Source organism: Drosophila virilis, chromosome 2 (genome assembly GCF_030788295.1).
Source record: "Drosophila virilis strain 15010-1051.87 chromosome 2, Dvir_AGI_RSII-ME, whole genome shotgun sequence".
Lineage (NCBI taxonomy): Eukaryota > Metazoa > Arthropoda > Insecta > Diptera > Drosophilidae > Drosophila > Drosophila virilis.
The window spans coordinates 21,224,627-21,249,147 of NC_091544.1; the positions used below are offsets into that span (position 1 = coordinate 21,224,627).

General features: G+C 40.1%; 6 protein-coding genes across 9 annotated transcripts; 2 read left to right on the forward strand and 4 right to left on the reverse strand.

Annotated features, from left to right (window-relative positions):
* The first annotated feature begins 4 nt into the window (after positions 1-4).
* Positions 5-1,519, forward strand: LOC116651238 (uncharacterized). The gene is made up of 3 exons (XM_032437202.2): positions 5-618; positions 684-1,209; positions 1,279-1,519. The coding sequence occupies exons 1-3, from the start codon at positions 64-66 to the stop codon at positions 1,464-1,466; spliced, it is 1,269 nt and encodes a 422-aa protein (XP_032293093.1). The 5' UTR covers positions 5-63; the 3' UTR covers positions 1,467-1,519.
* A 3,956-nt stretch (positions 1,520-5,475) lies between these two features.
* Positions 5,476-9,501, forward strand: LOC6630744 (uncharacterized). 3 transcript variants are annotated; one of them, XM_002053169.4, is made up of 4 exons: positions 5,476-7,725; positions 7,807-8,519; positions 8,587-9,115; positions 9,184-9,501. In XM_002053169.4, the coding sequence occupies exons 2-4, from the start codon at positions 7,968-7,970 to the stop codon at positions 9,360-9,362; spliced, it is 1,260 nt and encodes a 419-aa protein (XP_002053205.1). In that variant the 5' UTR covers positions 5,476-7,725; positions 7,807-7,967; the 3' UTR covers positions 9,363-9,501. The 3 variants fall into 3 exon arrangements, with proteins under 3 accessions (XP_002053205.1, XP_070062877.1, XP_070062876.1); XM_070206776.1 differs by lacking the exon at positions 9,184-9,501 and having other exon boundaries at positions 5,476-8,519; positions 8,587-8,671; positions 8,737-8,821; XM_070206775.1 differs by lacking the exon at positions 5,476-7,725 and having other exon boundaries at positions 8,436-8,519; positions 8,594-9,115.
* Positions 9,497-11,539, reverse strand: LOC6630743 (uncharacterized). Its single transcript, XM_002053168.4, has 3 exons — positions 10,577-11,539; positions 9,979-10,195; positions 9,497-9,921 (listed from the first exon to the last, which is right to left on the reverse strand). Exons 1-3 carry the CDS (start codon positions 11,414-11,416, stop codon positions 9,728-9,730), a joined length of 1,251 nt encoding a protein of 416 aa, XP_002053204.1. The 5' UTR covers positions 11,417-11,539; the 3' UTR covers positions 9,497-9,727.
* Positions 11,540-12,545: 1,006 nt separating this feature from the next.
* LOC6630742 (uncharacterized) lies at positions 12,546-14,964 on the reverse strand. Of its 2 annotated transcripts, none has more exons than XM_002053167.4 (4): positions 13,878-14,964; positions 13,305-13,801; positions 12,886-13,249; positions 12,546-12,824 (listed from the first exon to the last, which is right to left on the reverse strand). In XM_002053167.4, exons 1-4 carry the CDS (start codon positions 14,092-14,094, stop codon positions 12,631-12,633), a joined length of 1,272 nt encoding a protein of 423 aa, XP_002053203.1. In that variant the 5' UTR covers positions 14,095-14,964; the 3' UTR covers positions 12,546-12,630. The 2 variants fall into 2 exon arrangements, with proteins under 2 accessions (XP_002053203.1, XP_015027394.1); XM_015171908.3 differs by having other exon boundaries at positions 13,867-14,002.
* Positions 14,965-15,836: 872 nt separating this feature from the next.
* LOC6630741 (uncharacterized) lies at positions 15,837-17,385 on the reverse strand. Its single transcript, XM_002053166.4, has 4 exons — positions 17,127-17,385; positions 16,562-17,064; positions 16,133-16,502; positions 15,837-16,066 (listed from the first exon to the last, which is right to left on the reverse strand). Exons 1-4 carry the CDS (start codon positions 17,329-17,331, stop codon positions 15,855-15,857), a joined length of 1,290 nt encoding a protein of 429 aa, XP_002053202.1. The 5' UTR covers positions 17,332-17,385; the 3' UTR covers positions 15,837-15,854.
* A 2,992-nt stretch (positions 17,386-20,377) lies between these two features.
* LOC6630740 (uncharacterized) lies at positions 20,378-22,303 on the reverse strand. Its single transcript, XM_002053165.4, has 4 exons — positions 22,181-22,303; positions 21,647-21,860; positions 20,721-21,581; positions 20,378-20,659 (listed from the first exon to the last, which is right to left on the reverse strand). Exons 2-4 carry the CDS (start codon positions 21,855-21,857, stop codon positions 20,472-20,474), a joined length of 1,260 nt encoding a protein of 419 aa, XP_002053201.1. The 5' UTR covers positions 21,858-21,860; positions 22,181-22,303; the 3' UTR covers positions 20,378-20,471.
* Positions 22,304-24,521: the final 2,218 nt, after the last annotated feature.

The following is a 24,521-nucleotide window of genomic DNA, read 5'->3' on the forward strand; positions in this document are numbered from 1 at the left end:
CACTACCGATACTTCGCATAGAAAGAAAAATAATTTTAAGGTGTAAAGAAGAGAACAAGCAACATGGACACGAATAAAAATGTTGATAGCTTTAATGCTGATGAATTGGTAGCACCCGGGTGGCTAAATGAGCAGTTTTTTGAGGAAGTGCTTCGCAAACATGAAAAGGCGCCTGATCTGAAAGTCCTAGATCTCCACATGACTCCAGCAAGTGCCAAGGGAGATCACTACGCGAGCGTTATGTTTCGTGCAAATGTCTCGTTTAGCACACAGGAGGGCAAGCTCTCCAAGTCGCTGATCATCAAGACTATGCCCGATCAGGAGGGTCACAAGAAAGAAATGCTCGAAACCTCAAATATTTTTCGTACTGAGATTGCCATGTACACGAAGGTGTTGCCCAAGTTTGAGGAGATTCTCCGAGAGGCGGGCGATAATACCAAGCTATGTGTGCCCTGCATTTATTGCAGCTTGAATCCGCGAAAGGTAATGATCTTTGAAGATCTGGTGCCGCAAGGGTATACGATCATAAGGAAACGCGACGCTACCATCGAGGAGCTGAAGCTCGCATTTCTTAAGCTTGCCAAATGGCATGCAGTCAGTGTTCATATGCTGCAAGAGGTAAGCCTTATGCATATATGGTTAAATAGTAAGCAAAGATTCCTTATACTATTCCTGTACATTAGCAACCCGATTATCTGCAAGAACTTAAATATGGCCTGTTTGAGATACCAAATATGCGGCAAGACCCCTTTTGTACCACTGGCATGCGAAAGTTCCTCGAATTGCTGGAAGAGATTCCAGAATTGAGAAAGTATATACCCCATTTCAAGAAGATGGAAAATGATTATGTGGATCGTTTGGAAGCTGTAATGCAGGAGTATCGCAATAATCGCAAACCCAATGGATATTACGTGCTCTGCCATGGCGACTTTCATCTGAAAAACATGATGTTCAAGCACAAGGCAAATGGAAGTTTGGAAGATGTCATGTTATTGGATTTTCAAATAAGCAACATTTGCCCGATTACCATTGATCTGATCTATGCCGTCTATATGCTGATGGGAATAGAAGATCGTCATAAAAACTACAAGCATCTCATTAACTACTACTTTTCCCAGTTCCTCACAACATTGCAGAATATTGGCTTTAAGGGCGAGTTGCCAAATTCGGTAGAGTTTTGGCAACAAATGTCCCAGCATAAGTGCTATGGTAAGTAAGCACTTGGAAGCCACTTTCAGCTATGTACTTCATTTTATATTCTCGTTGAACATTTCTTAGATATTTACTTGCTAACTACATTTTTGCCAATGATGTGTGCCCTTAAGTTGTATGCCTTTGACCCTGCTGATATATTTCAAAACGAAGATGTGCGGAAAACAATGTACCGTCTAGATTTGTACATCGAAGATGTGAAGAATCTGTTGTCCAGATTCGAGAAAGAGGGATACTTTGCAAAGTCTGTTTAATTCTTTTATGATTAATCTTAACTCAAGCCAAGAAATATATACAAAATAAATGTGTTGTCTAAAAACATTTGTTTTAGTTATTTGCAAATATTTGCAAAATAGTTTCTGGCAAAGCGCTTATCACGTGCAAGAAGGCACCCATCAGGCGATACGCCTTACAAATCTGGGGCTTGGCTGCTCCTTCAAAGAGAGAGTTCAATCCCTTCAATGCAAGGCTCTTCGCCAGAAGGCAGGAGTACCATATTGCGTGCGCAACAGCGTGCTCCACAGAGTTTTAAGGATTCCCTGGGTCGAAAAGAAAATCAGGTCCACCTGCGCCCTATACAACAACCGGCTAGCCACACACGCCAATAGGTTAGCAAGCACACTTCCAGGTGCCTGTCGCATCAAGAGATCAACTCCGCCCACCCATCCCCAGGTCCTCAGGCCGGCTACCTGATAATCTTATACAAATATTGTAAACCACATGAAACAAACTAGTTTTTCTATAAAAACCTGGCGAACTTAAATAATGAAAAGAATTGGCCCATAAGGCAATTACCGACCTTAAAAGATGTTTAATAAGCATATAATATTTGAAAAAAATTAATAAAAAAAAAAACATTTTTGGAACCATAACATATAAAAAAATAAAGGAAACAAAAATTAATATTCATAATTACAATACAAAATGAAGGCCTTATCTGCCATTTAAAGCAATTTAAGTGGCCCATTGCGTCATTAGTAGAAACCATACGATATTGATGAAGGAGAGAAAATAGGGAGAGAGAGAATAAAATAGATGTAAACAAGAAAAATCAGAAGCGAGGGAGAGAGCGAGAGAGAGAGAGAGAGAGTAATCTCAGTGTCTCTCAAATCTTTGATTAGATGAATTCTTTTAACATAACATAAATTAAATTGTTTCTTGTGCTTTTATATTTATTTATAAAAACCATAAAAAAAATTGTATAAGCCCATTAATTGATTTTTTTTTTTTTTTTTTTTTTTTTATATTTTGTTTATTAAGAAATCTGGTATCCTGTTACTCTATGTTAGCAACTTTTATCAGAGTGACATAATTACTTAGCTTAGCGATGATTGTGGTTTTACAATTAGTTATACAATTAGGTTAACAGATTACAGAAACATATTTTGGTGTAATTAACGAAGCTTGTCACCTATACATAACGATCGATTAGGTCGGTTGGGTAGGTCCTCTTCAGTCGCCTTCTTCTTCGCCTCCTTAGCAGGCTCCTCGCCAGGATGTTTGGGTGGTTGTGGAGCTTTGTTGAGTAGCTCGCTGCTTGCCTGTTGACTATGTCGCCCACCATTGGAACCTTGAGGTCCTTGGCGATGTCGCGTGTGCGAATATACCATTCGGCTCCAGTTATTTTGCGCAGGGTTTTGGCCTGAATGATGCGAATTTTGTTCAGGTGTGTTTTTGCAGCTATACCGTAAACTTGAAGCCCGTAACGCCACACTGGGGCAAGGATTACCTTGTAGATTAGGACCTTGTTTCGGAGCGAGAGTTTGTTTTTGGAGTTGAGGAGCCAGCTCATTCGCCTTATCTTAGATTTGATGTTGCTCGTTACTGCAGAGACGTGCTTACTAAATGTAAGTCGTCTGTCGAGAGTGACACCTAGGTACTTGTGTTGACGATATTGCTCTAGAAGCTCACCATGAAGAAAAAGTCCGGGGCATGAGTCCTTGCGTAGAGTGTGGGTAACCGTGGCGCACTTTCCAGGGTTCACTGCGATGTTCCATCTACAAGCCCAGTTTTCAAATCGCTTGAGGTATTCCTGCAAGAGGTCAGTTGCCACGTACACACATTTGTTTTTTGCAAGGATTGCCGTGTCGTCAGCAAACGTGGCCACCAGAAGGTCCTGCCGATCATTCCGTCTGCTTGCATTTGCTGTGGGCATGTCATGTGTAAACAGGCTATATAGCGTGGGACCCAAGACGCTGCCTTGTGGAACGCCCGCTTTTATGCGTTTGGTTTGAGAGGCTACTCCATCCTGCACCACTTGAAAGGTTCTCTCAGTTAGGAAGCTCGCAATGGTGCTAAATAGCTGCGGATTCAATTTGTCCTTTATCTTAGAGAGGAGTCCTGCGTGCCACACCCGGTCGAAGGCTTCTTGGATGTCAAGGTATGCTGCCACCACATACTCTTTCCTGTGAAAGCCGTCCAAAATATAATTTGTGACCCGATGTAGTTGCTCAGGGGTACCGTGTTTGAGTCGAAACCCAAACTGGAACTTCGGGATCAAGCGTTTTATTTCCGGGGTATCCAGGACCCTTCTGAGGATGCACCTTTCCAGAATCTTACCAAAGGCAGGCAGGAGGCTGATGGGGCGATAGGATCCCAGTTGATTAGGGGGCTTTCCGCTCTTGTGCAACATGATTATATGTGCCTTCTTCCAAGCCACTGGAAAGTAACCTAGCCGAAGAGCTGCATTAAAAATGGCGACGAGAAAAAGCACCGCCTTGTATGGCAGTAGCTTGATTGTCTGGTTGTCCAACCGATCTTCCCCAGGGGCTTTGCTGCTTTTTAATCTCTTCATCTCCTGCTCTACTTCTTGGAAGGTGATTGGCGATACAGGGAGTGACATTTGGAGTGGCGCCTCCAGGATTTGCGCGACTCGCTGTATCCTTGCATGCGATGCGGTCTCAAACGGCTTGAAGCGCTCCTCCAAGTTGCAGGCAAAGGCTTCGGCTCTGTCCATTGGTGATCTGGCCCAGGTGTCATCGGGAAGTCGAACGGGGAACTTTGGCGCAGCTTGCCGCTTGTATCGACTGCTAAGTTTCCACAGCGCGAATTTGGAGCTCTCGTCTGCCGTTGCTTCCTCCAGCATGGTGTCTGTGGCATTTCTTTTCGAGATAATCAGCTCCTTCCTGACCCTGTTAGCAATACGACGATAGATCCTGTCAATCGTGGGGTCCTGGGTACGGACATACTCCCTCCTCAGTCGCTTTTTTAGGGCGAGAAGACCTTCCAATATGGGGGAAAACGTCCTTGGCCGCTGGCTTGTAGGGGCTGAGTAGATATGTGCGGGCGCAGCGTTGGCGGCTGCGGCATGTACTTGGTCCAACAGGGTTTGTACTGCAGCGTCGACGTCCTCAACTGACAGAATCTGCGTGTTTAGGTTGATCAAGCTATTTAGTTCGGCCTTAAATCGTTGGATGTTCGACCCAGGGAGGACAAGCCTGCGCTTTTTTGGGATCCTTTGTGCAGCCGTGTTGATCGTTGTGAGGAGTGGCAGATGGTCGGAAGATAGATCATACTCTTCGCGAACCGATAGTACGCTGTTGGGGATGCCCTTGAATATAAAAAAGTCGATACAGGAAGGCGTACTTTGCCGGTTGTACGGAAAGTGGGTAGGTCTACCGGTGGCCAGTACCTGGGCTGAGCAGGGAGTGAGCGCCTCATGGAGCGCAGTGCCTCTGCTGTCAGCTCTGTAGTTTCCCCACAGTCTGTGCTTAGCGTTGAAGTCGCCTCCAACGATGAATTTGGGGCCAAGCTGGCCAAACAGGGAATCAAATTCCGCTCGGTTCCAGGGGATGTTTGGTGGTAGGTATGCTGCCGCAACGAGGATTTCGCCCAAGGGAGTCTCCACCATGATAGCAGCCAGCTGTGTGTCGCTGGAGGTCACTGTGTGTAGATGGTAGTGTGCTAAATCCTGCTTTGCCAGCACTACAGCACCACCTCTGGCTCGTCCTGTAGGGTGATCCGCACGGTAGCAGACGTACCCCTCCATTGTTAGGTACAAGTTTGTGTGCAGATGTGTTTCTGAGATGAGCATGATGTCTACATCATGCTTTTTCAGAAAAAGCTTGAGCTCGTTAGCATTTTGGAGGATGCCACGAGCGTTCCACGATCCGAGACGTAACTGGGTAGCCATTATTTGCGGCTTTTTGGGAATCTAAGCTGCGGGGAACCTTGCGCATCCTTTAGCTCTTTAATGCTAACCAGAATGGTTGCAACTGCGGCATTCAGTGCTGCAATGGACTGCTGGAGGTTTTGAAGGATGCCTCCAAGGGAAGCGTCTTGCTCCTGAGGCCCTTGCAGTGGTTGTTGGAGCTGCATTGGATTGACGGTGGGCTGAAGAGTGCGCGCTGGGGGTTGGCGGACTTGTACATGATGGCCTGGCCGTAGCGCATCAGCATACGACAGGCCCTGTTGCACAATTCGGGAAGGTACGAACTGCTGAGTGGTTCTTCGTGTATTTTGAGGATGGCTATATCGTGTAGGAGGGGAGACATTGATGGCCGGCTGCCTGGCATTTAGTCTCACCTGATAGCTTTTGCATCCTTTATAGGAAGCAGCATGGTTTCCCTCGCAGTTGGAGCATCGCAGGTCTGCCACTGTTTTGGCCTGGCACTGCTCGGAGTTTGTCCAATGGGACTGACCGCACCTACCACACTTGGGCTGTTTGAGACAGTAGTTTTTGGTGTGGTCGAACTCGAAGCAGCGGAAACACTGCCTTATACTATTGTTCTTCCTCGGAAGCTCAATAGTGACCCGTTGGCGGCCAACCTTGTTGAGCCGCAGCGCTTCCCTGTTGTTAAGAGACTGCTTGAGATCGACAAACCAGAAGTTGCGACTTGGAAAGTCGTTGGTGGAGTCTGCATCACTTGTTGGCTGTCTGGCGCCCGGGTTGTAAAGGTTCGTCACAATATGGCCGTGCGATGTAAAGGCAGCTTCAATCTGGCTTCTGGGAGTGGAAGCGGCCAGATTTTTAACCACAACGCGGTATGGTCTGTCTTCCTTTAGGCAGAAGTGGGTAAATTGCACTCTCACTTCAGTGAGCTTGCGGACAATTGCTCTGTGGGTGTCGGCATCTTTGGCGTAAATTCTTAGATAGCCAGAGGGAGAGACCTTGAATTCATAGGCGTCTGCGCCCACTGCCTGATCTATGGTTCGCTCCATTGCGACAATATCGCTGACTCCAGGGACTGTTATCGGCCTGGGTTTGGAGATCTTTTTCGCTGATTGTTGTTGGTCTGTGACTGGAGGCGCTTCGTCGGCAGTGTCCATCTCGCCGTCATCGATTACAGAGGCGTCTTCCTGAGGCTCAAGGGAGGCATATCTGTTGCTAATTGCCGAAGCGGTACTGGGAGTTGCGGGCTTAGCTCCAGCGCGGCTGGTGTTGCGGTTATTTAGTTGCTTCCCTTTTTTTACGCCTTCGGATAATAATGTAGTCCCACGCCGTTTTTTTGCGGAAACCGTTTGCCAATCTACCAGTGGCTCTTCGAAGGCTGGCGTAGCACCTGCGTTCTTTATGGGAGGCAGAGGGGGGTTTGTGACACAAGAACCAGCTGCCTGGGTGCCATAAGGGGTGGACTGCAAGGTCGGATTGGCGGCTTTGGGGCGGGTCCCGATGGGCTCTAAAGCGGCGCGGCTTGTGCCTGTTGAGGCAGATGTCCTGCAGCCGCTGCTGGATGACGCTGTGGTTGTGGTGGTTGTTGCTGTCGTTGTGCTGACAGTGCCGTGCTGTTGCGGTTGCCAAGTCGAGCATTGCTGGGTACCGGCTGACAGCGAGGTGGAGGCGCCGTTCCGGTTTGCACTACTGGCGAGCACGTTGTTGTAATATTGGTAAAAATCTTCCAGTGGCCTGCTTCCGTCGAGGCGATCGACATTAGCGGCTATATTTGTAGGGGATATAATTGAGCTGTTCGGCAGCGGGTAGATTGGCGAATGAATTTCTTCGTTGTTTTGGGGTCGGTTGTTTGTAGCCATTGTTCTTTACTTTGTTATAATTTTTTCCCCACAGGGAGAAAAAAGAATAAAAAATAAAAACAAAACAAGTTTTTTACACTTAATTACAAAAATAACCCGTATTTTTGTAACAAGTGATTGATCACAAATTGTGACTTTAGTGTCAGCACTGTCACTGCAGTGACTGTTTTGCCAGCACTATCAGTGCAGCTGCAAGCTGAAAGCTCTCTCGCGAAAGCTTTGCTGCACTCGCGCACACACACACGCACTTGAGTTGCGATCAGCTGAGCGCAGCTTAAGTTTTGCAAGAACTTGTTCTCACGCACTGCACGCGGTAATTTTTTTGTTAAAATATTGTTAATTTGTATAACACTCCGGCTGCCAGAGGCAGCAGTTGCGTATAGTTTACCCACTATAAGCGGGATTTGTATGGATTGCCCTGGGGCGGGCTTTATACAGTGTCACTGTCACTTTCTTGGTTTATGCCTGCTGCCAGCGGTGCACTAACGCGCACACACACACGAGACTGCAATTTTCACGTCCGATCTCCAGAGAAACACAAACGTAAGTGATTAATTGATAACAACGGTAATCAAGTACAAATATTTTTATTTTCAAAAATCAATCAAACTATGAGTCACACAGAGCTTAACACGTTTGCCAAAGTACGAGAATACTTTTGCACAGAATTTTACTTAAATAGCTGCGATATGTAGAGAGAACTTTTAGTATCGTGTGTTCAGTTGGATTGCCAGTATAGTCAACACATTGTGTCGATGTTATAAGTATTAACAACAGAAATTACAATGGCAACTGAAAATAATGATAGCTTCAGTGCTGACGAATTGGTGGCACCCGCGTGGCTGAATGCGCAGTTCCTCGAGGAAGTGCTTCGCAAACATGAAAAGGCGCCAGAGCTAAGTGTCCTGGAATTCCGCATAACTCCAGCCAGTGCCAAGTCAGATCACTACGCGAGCGTCATGTTTCGTGCGAATGTCTCGTTTGGCACACAGGAGGGCAAGCTGTCCAAGTCGCTGATCATCAAGACTATGCCCGAACAGGAGGGTCACAAGAAAGAAATGCTCAATAGCTCAAACATCTTTCGGACCGAGATTGGCATGTATACGAAAGCGTTGCCCAAGTTCGAGGAGATTCTTCGAGAGGCGGGCGATAATACCAGACTCTGTGTGTCGTGCATCTATTATAGCTTGGAGCCGAGGCAGGTAATGATCTTTGAGGACCTGGTTCCGCAAGGCTATTCGGTTGTAAGAAATCGCGACGCAACCATAGACGAACTGAAGTTAGCATTCCTTAAGCTGGCTAAATGGCATGCGGCTAGCTTTCATATACTGCATGAGGTATGCGGAACATATAATTAAATAATAATCAAATATTTAATAATACTACTAAATTTATTAACTTAAGCAACCAGATTACCTGCAAGAATTCAAACATGGCTTGTTCGAAATGCCCAGCGTTTTGAAAGATCCTTTTTTTAGCTCTGGCATGGGTACGTTTATTGGATTACTTGAGGAAGTTCCAGAATTAAGAAAGTATGTACCTCATTTCAAGAAGATGGAAAATGATTATGTGGATCGCTTGAAAGCGATAATGCAGGAGTATCGCAATAATCGCCAGCCCAACGGCTATTACGTCCTTGGCCATTGCGACTTTCATCTGCGTAATATGATGTTCAAGTATAGCAAGGACAATCAAAGTTTGGAAGATGTTATGCTACTGGATTTTCAAATGAGCAATATTTGCCCGATAACTCTTGATCTGATCTATGCCGTGTATATGCTGATGAGCATGGAGGATCGTCATAATAACTACAAAGAACTGATTAACTATTACTTCTCCGAGTTTCTTGCAACATTGCAAAAAATTGGCTTTAAGGGCGAGTTACCGAATTCGGTGGAGTTTTGGAGACAAGTATCCCAACATAAATACTATGGTAAGGCTTTACTTGTGAAAGTTTAACCTTTAAATAGATCTTAAGTACTTTGACTGCACAATTTTTAGATATATTTTTGGTTACAACCTTCTTGCCAATGATGGGAGTTCTTAAGTTGAAAAGCTTTGATCCCGCCGAACTGATGCAAAAGGAAGAGTTGCGGAAAAAGTTGTACCGTTTTGAAAGTTTCATCGAAGATGTTAAGTGTTTGTTGGCCAGATTTGAAGAGCTAGGCTACTTTGAGTAAAATCTGATGTTTAGGCGTAAAACTATATTGACCTGTGTTAATAACAAATATGGTTTCATTAGTATTATTTATCATTAAAACAGTACTAATTCAATGCAAATGCAAACATAATTGTATAAAACATAAAACACATATTTCATATTTGATAGTTTTATTTTTTCGATATGTTTGAATGCTTGCAATAAGTCAACTAAAATTGTTATCGTTCTGATAATATAATTTTAGCATATTAGAGGTTGTCAATTTAAGCTATGCCGTGTATCCTTACGAAAAGCACGACTCTTACGATATTTATAACTATTCTGAATATAGTTGTTTATACTGGAAGCCCTACTTGTTCAAACTTATCTAGAAACAAGGTACAATTACGTATCCAAGAAACCTGATAGCTCGAACTCTTTGACAGTGCGTTGTAAAAATGCGCGATATTTGGGATTCTCCACGTTCTCGCGTCGAAAACGATCTCCATTCTCTGTCCGTGAGTTCAGATCCTCAAGATTGTCGAAGCCCGCATCTTCCCGGAATATCAGCGGCGTTAGGCAAGTGGCCGCAATGACTCCTAGAGTGTATTAGATTATAAGATACTGTACATGGTATATGCTTTATTAGTACTCACCAATTAGGCTATTTTTAATTAGCTCAATGTTAATTTCTTTGAGAGTTGGAATGTGTCCTTGGTACTCAAGTTTTTCTAGAGTTTCTTTTAGTACGCGCTGATATTCATGTATTATAAACTTGAGGTGCACCTTACGTACATTCTCATTGAGAGAGCCAAATAGAAAATAGTTAAGATCAACAGCTGGCGAGCCCAGAAACGCCAGCTGGAAATCCAGCTGTAAGAGATTCAATAGATTATAAAACGCTCGATAATAAGAAAAAAGTACGTCTGGTCGAGGTCTTTTGACTACATTCAGCTTCAAATCATAAGTACATGCTTAATTAATTAAACCCCAACCTCTCACATTTCACGGATGCCAAATATGAATAAAATAGCTCATGTTAATCAAATCGATCTGTCAGATATCTTCAATTCATAAAAATGCACAAAAAGTTGAGGTTTCTCGCTTTAAGATTAAGAGGTATCTATACGTTCATACTAATATTTTGCTTTGTGTTGCTGAGTCAAGTAATATCATCATGTCTCCTACATACTTTTGTACAACTGCAATATACCCTCTTTTCTTTATCAATTTGGGAGGTGCTGACCTACTTACCGCAACGACATTATCGGGCTCCTTCGTTTCATTGTTAATATGAAACATTAGATTGTTGATCCAAATGTCGGCCATGTTGAATACTTTAAAGCCCTTCTCCTGCTCCTCATACATATGCACGGCGCTCTGGAGCACATTTTCGGCTAGCTTAAACATCTTCTCAGTGATCTGCTCAAAGCCCTTCCAGTGGGCAATCTCTTCAGCCACGCAGCGTATGTTCACCGGAAAGAAACTTAGAAAATCACGACGATCCGGATTGCGAGAGATGGGCGCTTCGTTGAAGAACTCCAGCACTTCGGGATTCTGCTTGGCTATGACAGCACTGCAGGCATGTAGCTTGGCCAGTTTCTCCACGCTGGGCAGCACATAGTCTAAGTTGAGTAGACGGCCGCGTTCAAAGTTTTCGTATCCGCTCAGTTGCATGTCCTCCAAAATGAGGAATGGCTCCGGAGTCTCCGTCGTGTAATAGCAGATGGGTGCAATTTTCGCCTTGTCGCCAATGGATTCGAGAAGCGCCTGTACCCGCGGCAACACTTCCTTATAGGTCAGGATCTCACGCTTGAACAGTTTGCTTCGCAGAGCTATGGCGCCCGTTTGACCCTTCGGATGATCCTTGACAAACACCGAAAACTTGCTCTTCACGTTGCCGCGCTGCAGATTGAAGCAGGCGCGATGCATTTCACTGGCAAAGCCGACAACAACATCGCCCACCTGGGCGCTTTTCACTAGCAAATCGCTAACGATGAGCGACTCCTCTTTGAAGTGCTCCTTCAGCACATCCTGCAGAAATTCCACGGTCAGCCACTCAGGTGCTTGGTAATTCTTCTTGCCGGTGCCCATTTTAATTAAACTCTTTTTTTTTTTTTTTTTCAAGTCACCTGACTTTTGGGAAAATATACTTTAATAAACAGCGAGCAGCTGAGCGCCAGCGGCTGTTGAGTTAAGCTGTTAACTGCAGAGTGTGACCGAGAGCGGGAGCGAGAGACGCCCGCACAGAAAAGCTCTCGCTGGCAACAACTCACGTGGCCACGGCCCCACTCGAAAAGCTCTCTCTGTTGTTAGCTCTCGTTGACATACGCTCCGTTTATCAGCTGACTGCCAGCAGAATAAAAAGAGAACGTGGCGCATGTTATGATAATACATTAGCAAATAAATTATAGTCGACTTGGAAATACCCTAAGATAATTACATATCTGTTCAGAATTACAGTTATCACTCGCTTGAGACGATCTTAGTTCGCAAAATATTTGCAATTCCTGCAAGCCGTATTGAGCAATATAATATATTATATATACAGCTGATAAAACTAATATTATATATATCCTAATATGCAGCTACATATTGATTTGTTACGAAAATTACTAGTTGGTGAAGTTATTCTTGTTTGTATAAATAAATTCATTGTTTTTGACAGATCAAAGTTAATGAACGACTTAGAATATCTTCAGATCTATCATTTTTATAGTGTAAATAGGTTGTGTTCAGTATGGTATGATGATTATATCGAAATGAATCATTCATTTGATAATCACTCATAAGTACCAAACCGAAAAATGTTTTGTGATAAGTCAAACTGGCTTCCTTATAATCAAAACACTTAGAAAACCGAACGGGGAGAATAAAAAAAAAAAAAACAAAACCAAAAATAAATAAGGAAGTGATCACTATGAAATACTCTAAAACTAAACTAAGTCTAAACAAATGTAAATTTATATATGTAATATTGTATGGCATATATGCAATCGTTAAGAATGTTAAAGATATATACTATTAGTACATATCATGTGCTACATATGATAATATATCTTTTGTCTATCTGTTTATATGGTTGATTATATGGTCTGCTGACAAATGCAGAGCATTTACTAGTCGATTGGCCCCAAGTGCATTATTATCAATTGTTTTCTATTTCGGTTGATTTTGATAAAATATTCAACCGACTTTGTCGCAGCTAAACAAAAGATAAATCTTCCAAGATAGCCAAAAGTGACTGCTATATTTACAGATAGGAGAAATTCGTCCAACAAGGGTAAGTAAATATAAATATAAATTTCTTAAAATTCTAATAAGCCACGTCTATGCAGGAATGGAAATATGCTTAAGGCGGCCCGCACATACAATGGATTTGTATAGACCTTGGCACGAAAGCGATCCCCATCTTCACCAGGCAGCATTAGCTTGGGCAGACTCGCCCCATTGTCTACGGGCAGTAGAATGAGCACCAGATGCATGAAGGTGGTAAAGTAACCTGCGGGTGGGACTTACTAAATAAAAACCTTTAATCGGAACAAGCTCCCGAATGAACTCACCCCAGAAACCATGCTTGAGCATGCTCATGTGCAGCTCCCTGAGCAAAGGCAACGGCTTGGCATAGTTCAGCAGTTTAAGGCATTGGATAAGATGTGTGTGATATATTCTAACAAAACAATCAAATTGTTTTGTTCTCAGACTATGATGCGAGGAGCATATGATCAACTCCCACAAATCTTGAGCGGGACTGCCCCATTTGCAGCGTTGGAAGTCCACAAAATGTATCTCCTTGATATCACAGGCCAAAGTGCTATTGAGTAAAATATTGCCAGACCAAAAATCCCCGTGATTAAGTACCTTAAATTCCAGTGGATCGTTGTTAAAGCAGCGCGCAGCAGATTGCACAAACTGATCCGCTGTCGGCTAAATATAAAGAGCATATCAAATTATAATATATATTGCCTATCTATTTACTTACAATTCTACTCGTGTAGAGCTCGGGATTGCTAAAGCCCCATGTGGCCATGGCCGTCTTATAGCTCTGTATTCGCGCCTGATACGACTTGGATCTGTGATAGTTGGCAGGCAGATAGATACGCTGAAAATCCTCCGGATAGGCACCATTACGCTGATGCCAGACCGCGCTGGCTGCATGGAACTCGGCCAGTTTCTCGAGCACTCGTTGCATTTGTTTCATATTGAAACCCTTGAGCCGATTGATATTGCTAAACTTTTTGGTCTTCAGATCCTCTAGCACCAGCGAGATGCGTCCATTCACATTCTCCGCCCAGTGGCACTTGGGTGAAAATTTAACAGATCTGCCCTGCTCCTGATAAAGCTGCTCCAGCTGTGGTATAATCAGCTCATACATTTGTTTCTCCTTCGGAAATATATTGAGCGTGTTGATATAACCTATGCCCGCGGCATCAGTGAGCATGGTTTTCATAATATACGACTTTTGCTGGGTGAATCCATCTATTTATATAGACATATGCATAACCATTATTAGGTCAGCGGCATTGGGTGTTTGCCGTATTTACCTTTATCTCACCTTTCATTTCAATGTCGATTATAATGCGCATTAGCAACGAGGTATAGCTCTCACATTCGCCAGGCGGCGAGGCCGGTATTATCGAGAGATTCAGTATTTTTCGAAATTCGGTTAGTTCACGTTTTAGCAATTTCTTAAAATAAGCCTCATTGATCCAGCTAGGTATATGGATGTGCACATCATTCGATTCACAGAATTTGTTGCTGTTATCGGGCATTCTGACTGATATGCAAGTGGGCACTGAAAGATCTGGTAACTGGCCTCGTTCTATACTGTTCTGTACGCTCCGACCAGCGAGACGCAACTGTTTGCATTCTTATCAAGCATGATTTTTCAGGCCCCTGTTTCGGTTTCTTTCAGGTCTACGTAGCACGAATATTATGTTAGCATGTAGGTGTTTCTGCCTAACTAAGGCAGGTGAGATTGGACGCTCTGGAAATCTTATCAGGTATTGCTCACTGAACGGGTTCTCCTTGTTCTATTCAACCGGTTCGCCAAGTGCTACATTAATTGACTGTGATAATAAGAGCGTAAGAGAGTCTTACAGAGAGCGCAGCCAATGTAAGAGCAACCCGTATTAGTTTTAGTCAAGCTTTGTATTTGTTTACTAGGTAATTCATCAGTTATTGATGAGCACTTTTATTATACTTATACACACTTTTGACATTCCACATAGCTAAAGTATTCTAACTTATCTCTGAACAAAACAGTCCTTAGTTTGGGTACACTTAACTTCGTAGTCTGCTATTATTATTCATTTTGTCTGTTACCATCAACACTTTTATATTTATCACCAATTAACAATATACATATATGCATTTTGTGCTACAAGGTTACAATAGCAAGCGTGCAATGTGAAGCCAGTTCAAACTGGACTCAATTAACTCACAGTTTTTATTTCATAAACAACATACGAGGGTTGCCTTAAAATAAAGTGCCCTGGCAGCATTTAGTGTTAGAATCCATTGGAAAGCTTGAAATTTCGGTTCGAAATAATTTCTCGCTTTTCTAACTTCATGAACTTTTGATTTTGTCTCGAAGTTCGAGCAAGTGGCTGGCACTTTTTCCACTTATGTACAATTTTAAATATATATTACATCTTATATGATTTTATATTTATCAAAACAAGATAATTTGATGTATTTTCTGAGAGTACATCTCAAAGTTATTGTCGAAAAATTCGTATATCTATTAAATAAACATGACTTTAGACGAAGTCAAATAGTTTGACTCAACTCGTTCACGAGAGAAACAAAACTAATTGTTTCTCATCATCTAACTGATCTTTTAGAGACTCTCATTATATCATATTTCTAAATAGTTCTCTTTTTGTTTAGATCAACGAGAGAACAACAAAACCTGCTTCAGTTCGATTGCATCACAGTCGCAGCCATTATTTCACAGCACGTTAAAATTGATAATAGTGTCGAACAGTGTCGACGAAAAGTAAATCCTTTTAAGACTTCTGATTTTTTTACATTCTAATCATCAACTTTAAACAAACAGCGTTGACAGTAAAAAGCATATAAGCACTTACCCTGTTAAGCTGATTTTAGGTGTTGTATTCAATTTAGAAATCAATATTTCACTCATAAAAATATTCTATTGTCAAATATATATTTTATTTAAAGGGTTTTTTTTTCAAAATTTTTCGATGTTTTTCACAATTATATTTTTATAAAATTTAAGATAAGGATATAGGATCAACGCAACTTATGGGATTGACTCAAAGGCTGTGGTTAAATTTTAAGCCATCCTAGGTCTTTTTTCAAAAAAAAATAAATAAAAAATCACCATTTTTTTATATAAATACTGAAAGATGTGGCTACGCATGGCTAGCTTTTAATTTCCGCTGTGTTTTTATCAAAATTTGAAGGATCGTAGTAAATGATAAGGGAACACGTACTTAAGAGATAAAGATAAGCAATGTCTACAAAAGGTTTTTTTTATAGGCAGGTGTAAGACAAACAGTTTTATTCATTCTGTTATATAGTCATCAAAATTAAACAATCCACGATTGTAATAAAATGGATACAAATCCTTCATAATATTGGCATAAATGGGATTAGACGTCAGGCGAAGCCGTAAATTTTCTCCTTCTTCAGTTTCAGCCATCAAAGAATGAATATTGCTGTCCTTATCGGTAGGAAACACAATTAGAGGTAGGTGATTTGTAAGGGCAAAGAAGGCTAGATACAGAAAAAAAAAAATAAATTGTTAACATGAAGGCTTCAAATAATTATCATGAACCTTACCATAAAAAGAGTTGTTCTTTTTGTACAGGGAGGCTTGTAGATCACGCAACTTAGGCAAAGGCTTCTTATATTTTAGCAATTTCAGACACTCTATTAAACGCTCCCAATAAATGCAGATAAAGTGATCAAATTCCTTAAGCCTTATGTCGTTTGCAGCTGATAACGTTATGAAAAACAACAGATCCAGAGCTGGACTACCCCATTTGCAGATTTGAAAGTCTACCAGGATCAGTTGATCTATATTTCCGTCAGGCAAATAATTGCACATCAAATTGCTAGACCAGAAATCTCCATGGGTTAAGGTATTGAAATCCTGGGGATCAGTTTCCAGAGTACTAACACACATGGCCCAATACTGTTCTGTAGTGGGCTAATAAACGATAAATAGGTTTATTCTGATTATTTATGGTACTTTACTTCACTACTTACATAATTCTTGATATACTTTTCGGCATCCTTCATGCCCCATGTGGCCATTGCCTTTTTATAGGACACCTCCTTCATCTGAAAGCCTTCTTTAATGAACTTATCGGTGTTGAGTGAAACAAATCCCTCATTAAATTCGCTGGGAAAGGGACCATTTTGCTCCTCATAAACTGAGCTGGCTGCATGAAATTCGGCTAGCTTACGTAAAGCACATGTCATATGCACCATGTCCAGGCCGTTAATGCGGTCCACATTTCGGAATTTCTTAACACCCAGATCCTCGAAAATGAAGTGAATGTAGCCCTCGCGTTCCTCAGTGTGCAGACACTTTGGCGCAATTTGTATATCCTCACCGGCTGCCTTATAGAGTGCCTCGAAAGCGTGCAAATATGTTTCGTACATCTTCAGCTCCTTCGGGAACAGGCCAAAATTCTCTATTTCAGCCCCACCCCGTTCGCTAGGCAGCATCGTCTTAAAGATGTAGGTCTTTGTTTTTGTGCTGCCATCTAAGAAAGCGAACAATTTATTATTAAATTTAATTTCACAAAATGTTGAAATGTTTTTCTACCTTTCATTTCCAAATCGATGTAAATGCGCAGCATAATGGAGGTAAAGTTCTCGCCGGGCGGTATGGCCGCCACAGGCGTAAATTTGAGCACCTTGACATGGTTCGGTTCGTCCTTATCGAGCACGGTTTTGAAATACTTTGCAGTGATCCAATCGGGTATGACAAGATGTTCATTTGGGTTAACTATTTCATTCGATTCCGACATTCTTACAAGATTTCAGCTCGACTGATCCACAGAGAGTCTAGTTGGGCACTGGGCCAATGTTTTGTCAAAGCTCTTGACAAAAAACTTTTTGTACAGCCGATCAACTCATTTTTTATCAGTATAATAATACACACTTTTATACATATATATTTTTTATTATATATATATACATAAGTTATCATAGTGTAGCTTGATAGTTGTTTGCTTTTTTGTGTGCTGCTAATTTGCATGTCATTCGCGTGGTAATATGCAAATAGACGCACTTACTTATTTGTATTTTCAGTAGTTAATTATAGATTATATATGTTTTTTAAAGATCTATCTACATTTCTCATTGAAGGTTCATTGATGAAATTCTCAAGCATTTCAAAGTACGTATATGTATATCGTGAAACATATACATACTATTATTAACACACAATATCTTGAATCGGTTTAGGTAGAGTACACATAGAAACTGTGTATTTTTATTGTTTTTTCAGATAACCTATCTGTATTTGTACGTGACTAAAAGATAATTGAAAATACATATGTACATGCACACATAATATAATTGGCAGCAGGCTTTAATCAACTTGATAGGCGTATCAATAAAAAATCAAAAGATTTGTTTATTTTGCAACTCATAGAAATGGAGTAAAAATCACGGTGAATCTGATTTGTCTGGAAGAGTTGTGAGCACTGCATGATTATGTATTAAAAAGTGGTTTTCTAACCTAGACATACTATTGACGGCATTAGTCATTCCTTCAGATTTTGACTTGTCATGACTTCTTGGAAAATCCTTGCTTTATATTCTTAAGCTTTAGAGTAAATAAATAAATAATCTAACGGCCTTACCTTAACTTAATCCGTTTAAAAACAGCAGATTTCTCTTTATGGGTTTCTTCAAATTTCTTTAACTCTAACTTTAAAATGCCGCTGAACCTCATGCGCCAAGCTTTGGAGTGAAACTTAAAAGCAAATTGTGCTGTATTTATGGTGTGAGAATAGCCAAAGCTCGGAATGAACTCTTCTTCTTGTCAAAAACTCAGTTCTCCAAACCAGTTTCGACAAAAACTTTGGGAAATTGTGCGCGAGAATCCAAAAGATTAATTAAAGAGCACTTAAAATTAACATAAAACTACTTCTTAGTTTGATTTTACGACTTTATTTTTTCAAGAGGTAAGTTATTCAAAGAGATGCAAAAGATTCTAATCTTATTTTGGTCTTGTACAAATTTAAATTTGCAGTTTGCACTGATCTTAGAATATTACATTTTATTAAACTTCTTTGGTGGAAGGTGCATTTCAAAGATCTTTTAGGTGAAGAATTAAGTTTTGTCCTATTTGTTTTAAACTTATTTGCAAAGTTCTAAAGAAGAATATAATGAATACGTTTCTACAGTGCTTTTGGGATATTCCACCCGCGACAGTGGTAAATTGGCGGAAAACGTTTATATGAAAGTTGTTTATTTACCGTCTGATCATTTTCAATAGCATGGAAAAAAGCTCAACGCTCAAAACTTTTTGAGATAATTTATTTTAAAGCATGCGCACCACTAGTATATATATACTACACTAAATTTATTTACTTAACTATGAAAATTCTGTAAGAATTTAATAGATTAATAGAAATCAAGCCCACCTTAAGGGATATTAAAACTGTCTTACAAACCAAATCTAAGGGTAACCCGTTGATTCAAACATCGAATCTTAAGTCGAACCACTGATCTCATCCTTTTATACTCTGAACTCATTGAAAATGTGTAAAACGGGTATATTGGTTTTGCGGAAATGTATGTAATAGGCAGGCGGAAGCAAATCCAACCAAATAAACTATATATTCTTGATTCGCTTGAAATTTGTAATGTAGAATATATACTGATCTTATATCTTTCGTCTTAAAGATATCGTCACCAGCCCTTGCCACAAATCAAATAAGCATTAAAATTTAAATCATAATTAAAAAGTCAGTATTTTTGAGTATTTACGAATATTCTATAATCAAAGTAAGCTAAAAAATACATGTCATTGAAAAAAAGTGTGCTAATAATGGCAAGCCCCCCTTTTAAATTTATTTCCATAACTGCATTTGGTGTTGGTGAAGAGGGTTCAGGGTATTCCCTAGTCGGGAACCTTCAGGCAGAGCCTCTTACTTGTTATTATCAGAAAATATAGCTGTTGATATCAATTATAAAAAGATTTCCAAATTCAACATGCAAATTTTATTATGTTATTATATTTGATAGCTAATCATGCGGCAAAATAATTATAAATCAGCTTTCATTTTTGTTTGAACGCATATGAAAAAAGAAATACTTAATGGAATGTACAACGAGTTTTGTGAATACAAATTCATGAATGATTTTTAAGGTTTGTTTCACGTTTACAGAAAAGTTCGAACACAATTCTGAATTAATCACATGTCTATTTACTTGCATACATTTTTAAAGGTTTATAAAGTTTTGCTTATAAATTATTTATATGCTTGTGAAATACAGAGTATATGGATTTTAAAATTCAGTCTGACGTCACAAGTTAAATAATCGCAAGTCATTTCTTGTCATACTCTTCAATAGATCCATAGATAATAAAACTACGTATGCGTTTATATCGAACAACATAAGCATGACCAAGCGTACACATTTTCAAATAATTTTGATTGCAATTCGTGTCATAGAAAAATAAAAAAGTATATATTAAAGATTACTATAACCTTATCGTATGGATGAGAAGTTTAAGCCCGGCGCTTTCCTTATTTAACTTACCCAAAAAAACTGAATAATTGAGGCCTATGACAGCAAAATTGGGTTGCTTTAATGTTTTCAATGTAGGCCAAGCTGTTCAGAGACTTAAACTTAAACTTAAGTATGTCAGCACGTAAGGGTATACACGCTTCGGTCGGGCGCACATAGAATTGTTATCTTTGGCACCTCAATTAAATACCAATTAGTTTATGCGCGTTCTGCCAGTCATGGTTATTATTAATTTCAGGGGTGTGTTTGGCTTTGAAATAAGCCAATGCATAGATAATGCTCGTACTAACGACATAGGAACACACGCGCTTTTCAGTACAAAGTACAGGAAATTGTTTTATTTCATTTATATGATGTAATATTAGTATCACACAATGATTAAACATATATAAAGCTAATATTCCTATAGCAGCCCCTTGTTTTCAAAGAACGGATACAATTGCAGCATCGCCTTGGCGTAGTAGGGATTGATAAAGCTCTTGTAGCGAAAGGCATCGCCTTCGGGTCCCGGGGTCATCATCATATCAATGCTGGAGTCCTTATCAGAGGGCAGGAGCACGGCAACCAAAACTCCATTCGCCGTCAAAGGGCCTGGCAATAAGCAAACAGTTGTTCAGCTAAGAGATTAATTAATGAAATGCAGCTAACTTACCCCAATTGCCGTATTTTATCATCGTTACGTGTAATTCTCGCAGCGTTGGAATGTGCTTCGAGTATTTCAGCAATTTGAGGCATTCCACCAAACGCTCGTGATATATTTTGATGAAATGATCGAATTCCTTGATCTTAATGTCAAGCGCAGCCGAGGTTGTAATGAAATACCAAAGATCTTGTGCTGGGGAGCCCCATTTTCCAACTTGCAAATCCACAAATAATGTGCGCTCCACCGATCCCTCATCCGCGAACATTATATTGTTGCACCAAAGATCGCCATGATTTAGACAATTGAACTCGGTCTCGTCCACTTTGTTCAAGGCAATTGCGTTATCAAAAAACTGTTTTACAGATGGAGCCATCGCAATATATTTCTCTGCATCCGGCAGTTGCCACTCTCTCATGGCTTTGAAATACTGCTCCATACGCATTTGTCCAAGCGCCTCAAATATTGGCCGATTATTCTCCATATAAAACGTTTCATAGTACATATCGGCGTAGGGTCCGTTCTGTTCAAAATTCACCGCTGAGGCGGCATGCAGCTCGGCCAGTTTACGTAGCACCCGACGCATATGGGGCATGTCCAATCCCTTGAGGCGATCGATATTGTGAAATTTCTGACGCTTTAGATCCTCCAGCACGAGGGTTATGCGCTCCGGAGTGTTTTCAACGTGCACGCATTTGGGCGCCAGTTCAATGTCCAATCCCGCCTCTTTGTAGAGCTTGATATAGTTAGGAATGTGCACCTCGTACATTTGTTTTTCTTTAGGAAACAAATTCATGCCCGCTACAATATCGCCGCCCTTATTCGCATCCAGCATTGTCTTCAATATGTATGATATCTGCTGCTCACTGCCATCTATGGAATAGGCGAAATTTAATTGACTTACATAGACACGACATGGAGAAAGTTATGAGACCAACCTTTGAGCTCAATGTCGATGACGACACGCACCATAATCGATGTGTAGTTTTCACCGGGTTGTGTTGCCGCAATGGGTGTACAGTTTTTTATGGTTACAAAGTCGCTTACATCTTTCTCGAGGATGGGACGAAAGTATTCCTCATTTATCCATTTGGGAATCACCAGAAACTCGTTGGGATTCATGGGCTTACTGGTGTTATTGAGTGACATTTTCTGCAAGAGTGGAAAGATATACATTTTTAATTGTTCACGTATTTAAGATCTTAGCAGATCGCTAGGTCATTTGACACCATTCAAAAATTCTAACATTATTAATTAATCTTGAATAGAATAAGTTTATCTTTCAAACCTCATTCATAATTTATGTACTATTCGTATTCTAAATCATATTTTATCTTCATATAATATAAATTTTTTATACAATAATATCTTGAACAGAACACAGAAATCTCTCAGACAGGAAGTACAAATTAGTTTTATTTCTATGTGCTCATGCACAAATCGATCTGTAGTTTTAATTGAATTTTACTAACGTCAATAGGCTATATAAATTTAGATTTAATTAATATTCCAAGCGTAGAGCACGAGAAACAAGTGTCCGGCGTTTTCAAACGCGAAATAAATACTGAGCGCCAGTTGACGAACATCAGTTTATACAGTACTACGGAGAACCGAGGTCTGGGATTGTGGCTGCCTATAAAGCAAACCGGTTGTGTGTGAAAATCAGTGTTTAGTATTTGAAGGTATACCTAGCCAAATACATGGTACGTCATTAACTATGCTTAACTGATTGTAGTAGCTTTGTACATAGAACCATTGTTTTCGTTCTAAATTCGTCAGAGTAGGGACTCATATTGGTTGGGTTCGGCAGGGTGATCGTGAGCTTGACAAAGAGTATTCGCCCCAGTTTATCAATTGGGCGCGTGCGAAGCCGATTGTGGTTTCTGCTCGCCTTGCTAATAAACATTAATTGATTTGAACATAAACAAACGAGTATGTATAAGTAAGTTTGAAAGTGTTGAGGCAGTGCACTTACCGTGTAGATTCAAGGATGACATATAAGGGGTATGCCAAGCAGGCATCTCTAAAAAGATTTTACATATTTGTTTCACAATAAAAGTTACACAGTTGATTTTGCGTGGTATCCTAGAAGAAACAAGACCTAAGCACAGGGTATTTTCTTGTCGAGTACTCTGCAGTATTTGTAACAGATCTCATGTGACATTGTATGGAAAGCGTAAAATTAAAACGCATGATGACTAAACATTTTGAATTCATTTAAGTATTGGATACAACGGATATATGGGTTTATATTTCTATATTTAGTGTTTGGTATCAGCTAGACTGCTATTATTTGTTTTAATTGCATTGATAAGGAACAGCTTTGTATAATTAAAACTACTGATGACAACGCTCAAAAATGATTATCTTCTATCCGTTACAGCCATGCAAAGTCCATAAACTTGTTCCTTATTGTTACAAGCTCATGTATATTTGAGAAATTATCTTGTAAATAAAAACGATTTCATAAAAATCGCAGTTTTTAACTTTGGTACTACAATTATTTTCAAAGTTAAGTAGTTAGTCCTCTATCAGAAGTCCTTTATTCCATTTCCAATCCCTTTGCATTGAAGGAATTTTAAAGGATTTTAAACAAAGTCGCCTCCTTGTCCAGCCTCTCATATTTAAATGGGCACCTTTATAAGACGGATGGAACATGTGAAGAGATCAATTTCAGTTTTTCCTGTCATTTTTTATCGTTACGAGGCACCATATAAATATTTCGAATTTCACCTTCATTTATTGTCATCAGCGTATTGTCTTTGAAATGAAAATTGTTTGGTTATCGATAATGATATCTATTCGTTTTGTCAGCATTAGCTAAATGCCGGCATACAAGAAACCTCCTTACATTAGCGCAATTATAGGGTAGTGCGTTGTCTTATATCTGTCCATCTTATAACTATTTCTAATCACAATTCACATAGTGTAGCAAAACACATATTTATGTTATGTGTGGGACAAATATATATACTGAAAAATTCGTTGTAATTGAAAAGGGGGCTTGAGAACGGACTCCCATTTGGTGTATATGTATGTACATACGTATGTACACGTATGTACATACGTAGTACATTTGGAACATTTTATGTGATGCTACTTCCACAAATATATTTAATAAACTAACACTTAAATTAATTGACAATTTCATATCACTTTTTTTTTGCAGGCGAATGCCCTACTGTACTATGGGGTCCTTCTATCTAACGCATAAAAGGAGACATTTCCGATAAGTATGTATATTCCTGATCAGCATCAACAGCCGAGTGGATAAAGCCATGTCTTTCTATTTCTAAGCTAACTAGTCTGTCATGAAACTTTGCAGAGATCCCCCTTTGTCATTATATCATATAGCTGCCATATAGCTGTTGAAGAGTAGGTTTTTGTATGAACAATTTTTGTGTTTATCAAGATATCTTAATCACACTCGCCATTTATATTTTTTATTATGTTCCCTATTTTTATGCAAAATCTTATTAACATCGGACTACTACCTCATATAGCGTCCATAGGAACGATCGGTCTAAAAATAAGTTGTAAATTCTTTGTTTTTCAAGATATTTTAGCCAATAGCGGGATTAAACTTTGTCTCGGGAAGAGGACTATGAGCATTATGTTAAGGTTGGATTTGCAAGGGTATGAAATCTTCGGCGTGATAGCCCTTCGTTCTCATATATATATATATTTTTTTTACCTCGGATTAATGCCTTTTTTTAAGGTTTTATATTTCTGCATGCGGCCGGCTGGCACTTGACTATGGGTTTTTTCTAAAACTCCTTCCAACAAGAAAAACCGTTCTACATTTCAGAAATG

Excerpts from the sequence above, each read along its gene's own strand:
- LOC116651238 (XM_032437202.2), top strand. The coding sequence starts at position 64 with ATGGACACGAATAAAAATGTTGATAGCTTTAATGCTGATGAATTGGTA. Across the intron at positions 619-683 it reads GTGTTCATATGCTGCAAGAG|CAACCCGATTATCTGCAAGA; the intron begins GTAAGCCTTATG and ends CCTGTACATTAG. Across the intron at positions 1,210-1,278 it reads GTCCCAGCATAAGTGCTATG|ATATTTACTTGCTAACTACA; the intron begins GTAAGTAAGCAC and ends AACATTTCTTAG.
- LOC6630744 (XM_002053169.4), top strand. The coding sequence starts at position 7,968 with ATGGCAACTGAAAATAATGATAGCTTCAGTGCTGACGAATTGGTGGCA. Across the intron at positions 8,520-8,586 it reads GCTTTCATATACTGCATGAG|CAACCAGATTACCTGCAAGA; the intron begins GTATGCGGAACA and ends TATTAACTTAAG. Across the intron at positions 9,116-9,183 it reads ATCCCAACATAAATACTATG|ATATATTTTTGGTTACAACC; the intron begins GTAAGGCTTTAC and ends CACAATTTTTAG.
- LOC6630743 (XM_002053168.4), bottom strand. The coding sequence starts at position 11,416 with ATGGGCACCGGCAAGAAGAATTACCAAGCACCTGAGTGGCTGACCGTG. Across the intron at positions 10,196-10,576 it reads AGCCCGATAATGTCGTTGCG|CTGGATTTCCAGCTGGCGTT; the intron begins GTAAGTAGGTCA and ends AATCTCTTACAG. Across the intron at positions 9,922-9,978 it reads AATTAAAAATAGCCTAATTG|GAGTCATTGCGGCCACTTGC; the intron begins GTGAGTACTAAT and ends AATACACTCTAG.
- LOC6630742 (XM_002053167.4), bottom strand. The coding sequence starts at position 14,094 with ATGCCCGATAACAGCAACAAATTCTGTGAATCGAATGATGTGCACATC. Across the intron at positions 13,802-13,877 it reads AATCGACATTGAAATGAAAG|ATGGATTCACCCAGCAAAAG; the intron begins GTGAGATAAAGG and ends CTATATAAATAG. Across the intron at positions 13,250-13,304 it reads AGCTCTACACGAGTAGAATT|CCGACAGCGGATCAGTTTGT; the intron begins GTAAGTAAATAG and ends CTTTATATTTAG.
- LOC6630741 (XM_002053166.4), bottom strand. The coding sequence starts at position 17,331 with ATGTCGGAATCGAATGAAATAGTTAACCCAAATGAACATCTTGTCATA. Across the intron at positions 17,065-17,126 it reads CATCGATTTGGAAATGAAAG|ATGGCAGCACAAAAACAAAG; the intron begins GTAGAAAAACAT and ends TCGCTTTCTTAG. Across the intron at positions 16,067-16,132 it reads AAAGAACAACTCTTTTTATG|CCTTCTTTGCCCTTACAAAT; the intron begins GTAAGGTTCATG and ends TTCTGTATCTAG.
- LOC6630740 (XM_002053165.4), bottom strand. The coding sequence starts at position 21,857 with ATGTCACTCAATAACACCAGTAAGCCCATGAATCCCAACGAGTTTCTG. Across the intron at positions 21,582-21,646 it reads CATCGACATTGAGCTCAAAG|ATGGCAGTGAGCAGCAGATA; the intron begins GTTGGTCTCATA and ends CCTATTCCATAG. Across the intron at positions 20,660-20,720 it reads GATAAAATACGGCAATTGGG|GCCCTTTGACGGCGAATGGA; the intron begins GTAAGTTAGCTG and ends GCTTATTGCCAG.